General features: G+C 33.7%; 1 protein-coding gene across 1 annotated transcript; it reads right to left on the minus strand.

Annotated features, from left to right (window-relative positions):
- Window positions 1-9,012: 9,012 nt before the first annotated feature.
- On the minus strand, window positions 9,013-9,591 carry LOC131039769 (uncharacterized). Its single transcript, XM_057972602.1, has one exon. The coding sequence runs from the start codon at window positions 9,589-9,591 to the stop codon at window positions 9,013-9,015; it is 579 nt and encodes a 192-aa protein (XP_057828585.1).
- Window positions 9,592-10,096: the final 505 nt, after the last annotated feature.

Below are 10,096 nucleotides of genomic sequence, written 5' to 3' on the forward strand. Positions count from 1 at the left end.
GTAATCAGTTGCAGTTATGATGAAGGTATGTCCTTAAGATGAAGGAGGAGATATTTTACCAATGAGATCCAAACCCCATGTAGAAAAGGGCCAAGATGCCACTTGAGATCAAATTTCTTCGGTAGGGGCATGGATCAAATCGCTATGTTGCTCACATAGATGATATTTTTTAACAAACGTAGAGGAATCCTTTTCCATGGTTTTCAAATAATATCCCATTCGGAGCAATCTCTGAACTAATTATCTACCACCAAAATTCCCCCCACAAGCACTTGAATGTGCTTCCTCAAGAGCAATAGGGATTTTAGCCTTGTTTAGTCATTGAAGGAGAAAACTATTATAACCCCTCCTATAAAGAACATTAGAAAAGATAATGTATCTAGCAGCCAATTTTGTGAATTCTAGCCCTAGTATTCTTATTCCTAGACTCAGGAAAGGTACCATCACTCAAATATCTCATGATATGCGAGTACCATTCATTAGAATCTATAATGCAACAATACACCACATCACTAGGATTATCAACAATAGTCGGGGTAGTGAGATTGTGAATAATGAATTTAAGATCTACCAAGGAATCCTCTAGAGACACAAGAGAGGAAACCAATGCCATCGCATCAACATGTCAATTATCTTTTCGAGGAAGGGGCTCCATGGTATAAGAAGCAAATTTTTACAACAAGGATGTACCTAGATCTCTATATTGTGATAATTTGTCTTTCTTAGCTTGATAAACTCATGTCAATTGTCTTATGATTAGCTGAGAATCATAGATGTTTCACATTCAATGCTAAAAGATGCTTTAATTCTAGCTATAAGAGAATCATATTCAGCAATGTTGTTGGTACATAAGAAATTGAGATGATATGATAAAGGAATAGGCTTCTTTTAAGGAGAGATTAAGACCACCCCTACCCCCGATCATGTACGACACTTAGAGCAATCAAAGTATAACTCCCAAGTCTCATCAACCTCAGTGGAAAAATGTATTCGCAGGGACAGGACTCTGGATTAGGTAGGGAGAAGGGTGAAGGAGCATCAACTAAGTGGTCAGTCAACACTTGACTATTTATTGCCTTTTGTGAGACAAACTTAAGGTCAAACTCATTCAACATCATAACCCACTTAGCTAAGCGTCTGAAAAGGTCACTTTTGGAAAAAAGATGTTTAAGAGGATTGAATTTAATGATAACATGGACCTCAACATTCAAGAGATAATGCCTCAACTATTGGGTTGCAAAGACTAAACCAAGGCACTGTCTTTCTATTGCAGAATATCAAACTTCCTAACAGAGTAGAGTGTGGCTTATGTAATAAACCGGGCATTCTCTACTATCCTTATCACATTGTGTGAATAGGGCTGCAAGAGATTGAGGGGAAGCAACGGTGTACAGAAGGAAATTCTTAGTAGGATCAGTAGGTTGAAGAATAAGTGGATTGGCCAAATAGATTTCCAGGTCTTCGAATGCTTGATGACAATCCTCATTCCATTAGAAAGATATTATTTTTAAGAAATTGTGTCAAGGGAAAGGTATGGTCCACAAGTTGAGAAACGAACCTATGAATAGCTTGGATCTTTCCTTGCAAACTTTTTAGTTGGGAGACATTCTTAGGAGGTGGCATGTTAGCAATAACATCTAGCTTCTTTGTATCCACCTCAACGCAAGGATGTGAAACTATGAATCCTAATAGTTTTCCACTATCCACACCAAAAACACATTTTGGGGGATCTTAACATGATCTGTACGAAGAATGGATTTGGCTAAGATGTCATCAACGTAATCTTCTAAGGTCTTATGCATATAGTCATGGAAGATGAGAGTCATAGCATGCTGATAGGTTGTGCCTACGTTTTTCAATCCAAAAGGCATCACAATCCAACAAACGTACCCCAAGGGGTGGTAAAAGAAGTTTTATATTGATCTTTAGGCTTAGTGAAGATTTGATTATATCCTGAGAAACTTTAAAGAGGCCTTGCTTAAGTCACAAAAATCTGTACACATCCTAATCTTATTTTCAGCCTTAACCACAACCACAATGTTTGAAATTCATGGGGAATAATCGATAGGATGAATGAATCCAGCATCCAATAGTTTTTCAATCTCAACTTTAATAAGTAGTGTCACTTTAGGGTGAATATTACGAATCTTTTTCTTCACAAGTTTAGCATCAGGAATTAGGACAATGTTATGAGTGACAATCTTAGGATCTACGCCAGGCATATCACAATATATCCAAGCAAAGATCTTAGGGAATTCATGTAACAACTCGTCATATTGTTTTTTCTCTTCTTCGTCAAGACATTTTCCTATCTTGATGATTTTATCTTCAACACAAGGATCCATCCTAACATCATTGGTGTCATTTATTAGGAGATTTCTTTGTTGAGGAGCATATTTTAATTGGGGAAATTCTTTAACTATCTCAATGCAAAGACACAAGAAGTGTCACAGTCAATATATTCTGGATATTTTAGTGAGAGAGAAGTAGAAATGACATTAACAATAATAGATGGTCTCTTAGAGGCTTTAGTACGCTTGAAAGGATCATAACCAAGCCCAAATGTAATATCATGAAAGTTGTTTTCCAAGGGAATCTTAATCCCTTGCTCTTGAGCACCACATCCGTTTCCATTATATCCATACATAGCTAGGATGTGAAAACTAGGACCATAAGGGTTAGTCATTTCTGAAGAAGAAGGAAGATTTTCATAAAGTGAAGAATCAAAATCCTCTAGACTAGAAACTAAGGGAGATGAAGTCTGAGAAGCCGCCACAAAGTTATTACTCAATGGCCCAGACAAAGTGGATTTATTTTTAAGTTCTTCTTCTTTCTTCTTTTCGACCTAGGTTCTCTAGGGGGGATTATGTATTCCCCTACGAAAGTAGGATTGTAATCAAGGGATCCCCAATTATCTTCTACAAGAACCTTCTCAAGAGAAAGGGTGTCCTCAATAGTAGAGTCGGGCCAAGAAGACTCTTCCTTAAGAACCTTAGGTCCACTTAAGGAAGTATTGGGATTTGATTCCAATATAGGAGATAGGTTTGATGAAGTGGTCACACTAATCAGAGTAGAAGCTTTAGAGGAATTATCTAATATAGTTGGGGAAGAATTAGTTGAAGAGGATTTATAACTTAATGTTTATAAACAAGCCTAGAATCTTGTGTCACCTAGCAAGATATATGTTGTATTGTTGTAAATAAATTTAATTTTCCTATGCAATGTAAGGGAACAACTTGCATGCTATGAATCCATAGTCTCCCTAGAAACAAGTTGTATGTCAACTCTCTAGACATGACATGTATAGGTGTGGGTAACGTAATAGGACCTACCTTAACAGGCAAGGTGATGATACCTAGTGAAGATTTAGCAACATTATCGAAGCCACAAATAGTGAGAGAATTAGGCTTAATAAGAGATGTATCAACATTGATCCTATGCAACAAGTTAGTGATACAAACATTAAGGCCATAACTATTGTCCACTAGTGTTCGTCTTATCGCACTATTAGTTATAATAACCATAATCATTAAGGGATCATATTGTTGTTGAATTTCACTAGAGGGCAACTCATCTTACATAAACACAATCTGAGCCTTGGGTGCTATAATAGAGTTCATCAAGGAAGCCATATTAGTGGATGTCACTGTGGATGGGACATTCAATGTTTTCAAGGAATCTTGCAGCATTTCATGATGAGTCAAGGAAGGTTGAATCAAATCCCAAAGCGATATCTTGGCAAGATTAGATTTAAGTTGTTCAACAAGATCATATTCCTTACAAAGGGTTTGTGAAATATGAGGTACTTGAGGAAGAATAGGTTGAGGATCATGTAGAGAAGTTGGAACAATCGAAGGAGGATTAGGTTTCTTATTGTTTCTCGTGATATAGGTATGGGCACCTGCACATTATAAATCTCCATAGTTAGATGTCTAGCATAGCTATAAGTACTCTTAGTGGAATTCCTTCTTTAAAATGTAATGATTGGTTTGTTTGGAGTGATAAAAGAATTATGACTATATCCACCTTGAACCGTGAAAAGAGGTTGATTAGAAAGAGATGAAGTTGGAGAAGGACAAGCACCTTGGAAAACAAAAAGAGGTTTTCTATGTTTTTTCACATTGATCATATTGATTAACCTTTTAGATGCATTATTCTTATTTTAAAGTTTAGGCAAAGACATAAAGTCATCAAGGGCATCATCCAATAAATTATGATCATAGTGATTGAAAGGTTTATCTTTGGACTCAAAAGGAGACATAACCTCATAAAGGGAATTGTGAAGGTCAACAATGTCATTAGATTTAGTGGGGGAATTGAAATGAATTTACCCATGAGAGGAATCATTCAACTTATCTTTCTCATCACCACGAAATGGCATAGAAACAAGGTTGATTTATTTCTGAAAAAATGAGGGTTTAGAAGGCTTAGGGTTCAAAAAATCTTCTAGAGATCCATCTAATTCATCCTTAATAAACTCATAATCAACATAATTGCATACATCATCAAAAGCATGAACATCTTGCAAATAAAAATATGATATTTTGAAATGAAAATTGCATGAAACTTAAACACACAATGCAAGGAAAATGAAAGAAATCTATCTCTTTTTTTTCTTTTTTTTTTCTTTATGTTTTGAAAGGAAATTAAATAAACTAGATATAGATCTTTAAATGCAATGCAATGAAAATGAAATTGGATTCACATCAGGTTCACCAAAGATGTGTCGAAGAAATAGAGTAAGTATGGAAACCCTAATCCCGCTCTCATACACACTCATGGAATACGAAAGAGCCTAGGGAGGTAACGCACTTTGGCTACTTCTTTATGAGAAAGAGAGAGCCATGGATTACCTCCTATGTTTTCTATTCCTTTGGTGTAAATGAGAGAGAAGAATGATGCAAAAATGTAATCTAACATAGAATGCAAGTAAGCAAGCAAACCCTAATCTGAGAATGTAGATGAAAGCATAATTGATATACTGCTAAAAAGTATAGATTAGAAGAAAAAATCAAAGGTGCACCTATGTTTGAAATCTAAGAAGAAATGTCTGGGACCAAGGTGCCATGCCACTGTCCTGATTCTACAAGGCTGAAGCTGCAACTGACAGGATAGGTTTTGGAGCCTACAAGGCACTATTTTGCCAAATCCTGCTGACATAGGGCATGACCATGGCACCATGCCATTGTCCTGGGTAGGAACAGGGTGCCACACCCCTATCCTTAGGGTTTTTGCTGAGATCTGCAACCAAGAACTGTCCTTGTGTGCTCTTCCACCCCTGAAACTTCTAGCAATGCTTGGATCCGAATCTATACCTGAAGCTAAAAAAATAGGGTTTGAGGTGGCTATATAGGGTTTTTCATTAGTCAAACATTTATGTTGATTATTTTCACCTCCACAAATAGCCGATAATATACAGAAAATGTGTGTGCAAGAATCTTGTGTACATGCAAGGTCCTAAAATGAAAGCAAACAATCTAGAGCAACCCTAAAGAGTAAACCCTAATTGCTTATAATTGATAAAGTAAGTGCTCTAAATCCACAATGCAAAGAGATATAAATTATTAATATGAACCAAAATGAAGCTTATGCAAAGACATGGAAACAACATGAAACAATACCCAACCCCAAGGGAGAGGTACAAGCCAATCATCAGTCGATGATCTCCTATTGTTGTTCTACATCTTCAGAAGCCCCCAATTGATAAAATTATGCTTGATGAATGTGTTGTAGATGAATGTTGAATGTTGTTGAAGACTTCAGAGATCTACTATTTCACTGCAAGGAAGGCTCTTATGCTAACAAAAAACCTGCTCTTCGATTCTTAGAAGAAGACCCCTTCAAATCAAGAAAGAGAGTTATTAAGTATGAAACCCTAGCTCTTAATTTCATGTTTAGGAAGACCTAGGATTTGAATTTTTTGCCGATCTTTTGGGGTTAAGCATTATTATATCCTAGGATTGTGCTCCCAAAATTTTAGGGAAAAATCCGAGGACCATGTGCATTCATGCCACGATCCCACCAACTTTTCACCAATTTTTTGGGGACATTAGATATGATGATACTAGAGCACATCCCAAAGTTACATATGATTTCAATATGTTTTGATATGCGAAATCGGGCCTAAATGATTGAAATAAGAAATAATTAGGGTTTATGAATAAATGATTTATTGAAGGAATAAGATGAAAAGGGGCACGCTTAGGGTTAAGAGCCTAACTTTATAACATGTAAAGTGATGAAACATGACTTTATATTTAATTAAATTAATCAATTAAATTTTTAAAGGGGAATTAAAAATGCAAGATGCAAGACACACTAAGGCAAGTGCTAACCTAAGTGTGAAATTGTACCACCCTAGCAAGGGTGTACAATCTACAACACTACATTTATCCCCCACTTTAGCATTCATATGATAGTATGTGCATATCCAAGCTAAAGTATAGAAAAGTAAACATTTTTTTAAAAAGGATATAGCCATAAGTTCTTAGACGAAGCCCCAAGCAGTATCTACAGTACACAATTAGGAACCACACCCTTCAAACCCACATGTTAGATCACAAAATAACCTAATGATTACTCAGGAAGATGATGAAATTCACGGGTAGCTATATGCGCCCTTGTTTCGGCTTGCTTATTAGTGATGTGAAATAGGGTATCATGTTTACCACAACGAATTGTGATAAAGATTTTGACGAAGCAAGTTTGCAACAAGGATTGATTACTCATCCAAGCACATTATGGAACTAATGCAGAGAGAGGGCAAACTCACAATTCCAATGCCACCAATGGTGTGAGAATCAAAGCTTCCTAGCTCAGGATATGATACATTGAAGAAAAAGTGTAGAAATTAGGGTTTTAACTTACAAACATAAAGTGAAAAAGTTCATAACGCATAAATATGAAAGTAACACTTTCATTTGTCACTTATTAATAATTCGACTTATTCATAGTTCTAGTAAGAATTTCTTTGTAGTAGATTTTATTTTTGTTCCCCCAAATTTTCAACTCAACGCATAATATTTTCTATATTTCTTTAGCAAAAATAAGTCAAAGAAAATATTTCTTATTGTTTCAAGTTTCCTACAAATCTTACAAACTCCAATATAAGAATATTAGTCCATATAACTTAAAATGTATTTTTCAACTATTTATCTTCAAAATCCAAATTCCAACATTTATTAATAAAATTAGTAATTAATCTAATACAAGAGAATATTGTATAAATAGTTTTGTTTTGCAAACAACGTCATTAGTATATTTAAGACCGTTATAATTATCCAAATCTTGTATACATACAATGGATAGATAAAAGACTTTTCTGGCCTCCTAAGGATAGTAGATTATTTCCTCCAATTTGATAGAGGTGGATCATATTCGCAACTTAATGAGGCCTAGGCTTTTAAATGTTCATTGCTAATGAATCTAAATAAAAATTTATAACTCACTAAACACTTATATGTCTAGGCCAAGCATTTATGTGGGTGGGCGAAGAGGTAAATGGATATCAACAAAGTCATTAGCAATTTTGTCTAGTTTGTCATCATGTTCTATTTGTCTCTATATCATGTTCCTACATCAAATGATCATACATGAGAGTCCTTGTCTTGTTAGTATTGTAAAACATATTTTAATGTAAAATATACATTGATATATAAATATGTGTTAAAAATATATAATTTTTATGCAGCTTACCTATCAATCACACATATCTATGAACATCACATTCTCTAATTTATATGGCTATGCAATTTTCCTTCCAAATTTAAAAATATGAAATTTTAAGTTTACATAATTTTCACTTATAACCTTCTTAACAAAGATGAACAACCAAAAAAAAAGAAAATTTAATTGATTTTTATAATCAAATCTTGATATTTTGAAATTTAGAAATTTATCATCTTATTCAAATTTAGGTTCATGTAAAATAGATCTAGATTATTTCTACAAGTGCACATTAAAATACTAAAAACAAAAAATTGAATTTATATTCTTCTCCTTTACTAATCCATCTGAACCAACTAAAATAAAAATTATTACAAATTGCATGATAGAATGGTGTATTTAAAAACCAACCCTAACTAAAATGAGTTATCTAAGATTCAAGATAGACAAAATAATCTATATGATATATTAATAGTTTTATTTTATTTGAAAGTGAATTATCAATATTAAAGTAATATTGCATAATCATATTAGAATAATATTAAATACTTGTTTGTTATTCATGATTTATTATTATCAATGATTTATTATTATATTAAATTTTCATAGATGAAAATACTATTTTGGATAGAAAAGTTCAATTCAATTAGATTTATGAGTTCGAAGCTCAATCACATGTATAAATTTGAGTTGGAGCTTGCTAGCTAAAAAAATATTTCAATGTGTGGTAGAGTGGTGGATTTGAAACCAATCCTAACTAAAATAAGCTATTTAGGAGTCAAGATTGAGATAAAAAATTATACAACACTTTCAGAATTTTATTTTATTGGTAGGTGGATTCAAATTATTAAATAATATATAATTTTTTTGTTATTTTTAATCTTGATTCATTATCACTAAATTAAACTATTAAATGTCTTAATAAGGTGAACATGACCATCATAATTTAAACAATTATTCAAAAATATTTATAATCTTATGTATAAATTTGAGTTTGCAATTGCAAAAATGAATAAAAATATTAGACATTCAAAATAATAACCTCAACTCCTACATATATAATAATTGTTTTTCTAATGCTATAATTCATTATGTATCATTTCAACCACAATAACTAATAACAAATAAAATAAAATAAAATAACATCAATATATTTTAATTCTGTTTAAAAATTGAAAAAATTTATCAAATTATTTCAAGCCTAAATAGAAGACAAACAAAATAATTATTATAACAATAAATATCTAAAGAGATGCGTGTATTTTCGTCTCATACAATTCGATGTAGTTCAAATCAGTGAAACCACTTGTAATATCACTTTCAATAATTCTTTCCATACACACTGTACTATCGATCTTCCGGTACTGATATTGGCTCATTTTTCTTAAAGAATGGCGTTGTGCAGATGGGACAAGTATTGTGATCCTCAAGCCATGGCCAAATGCAGTGAGAATGAAATATATGTCGGATCATACAAGGAATCTCTCGAACATTTTCTCCGAGAATAAAATCATCCCTACAAACTCCACAGAAAAGTCCATCATCAACATGAAAACCTGAAATTGTTACAATGGGCAGTGCCTCTACAAATTCTTTCGCCTTCCTTTCATTCTCTACTATCTTCACGATTTTTTTCCGAAGAGAATCGAAGGTATTGAAGACCCCACGTAACCACCGAATATCAGCAGGGAGTCGATCCTCGTGAACTTCAATCAGGAGAAATTCAGAATACAATGAATCGTGAAGGCTGTTAAGCTGTTGCAGACGACGAGGCAGAGCTTCACGTTCCATAAAACAATTTGCTTGCATGAATAACTTGGTGGCTTCGATACGTAAATCCCCCATGCGGCATTCCAGGCTTTTGCACCACTCGGCAACTTCCTTTTCCTTGCAACCCATATTCTTCTCTTCCTGCATTTGCGCCATTCCTTCACTTCACTGTCTTTATAGTGAGAAGATTTTCCATTTGGTATGCGAATTTGTGGAATGGATTGCAGTCATCTAGCAATATGTAGTGAATGAAGCGTCAGGGTTAGTTTCATCTTGCACCCTCTCAAAAGAGACGAAGTACCGTTGATCCAAATGCTATATGATTTATGGATGATTTTCTACGAGTGATGTTTACGAAAAGCTCCTAAATTTAAAATTAATTTTAGATTATTTCAAATGATTACATAGATTGCTATTACATTTCTAATTAACTTTTATATATAAAGAATGAAATTAAAAGAATTGAAAGAAAATACATAAAGTTACGAGAGAATTTTCAAAGAATTTTGTAACGATAAAGTCAGCAGACATGTGTGTTGGCATTGAAGGCTTCCCTTGTAAAATGAAATCCAAGCTGACTACAGCTCATTAATGGATTTGACATATTTGCAAGTGGTGCAGTGAATCTTAATTTAGAAATAGCACTACATGAGAAGAACGT

The sequence above is a fragment of the Cryptomeria japonica genome, chromosome 1 (genome assembly GCF_030272615.1).
Source record: "Cryptomeria japonica chromosome 1, Sugi_1.0, whole genome shotgun sequence".
Lineage (NCBI taxonomy): Eukaryota > Viridiplantae > Streptophyta > Pinopsida > Cupressales > Cupressaceae > Cryptomeria > Cryptomeria japonica.

Bases quoted from the DNA above. Each gene is read 5' to 3' on its own strand.
- LOC131039769 (XM_057972602.1), bottom strand. From the start codon at position 9,591: ATGGCGCAAATGCAGGAAGAGAAGAATATGGGTTGCAAGGAAAAGGAA.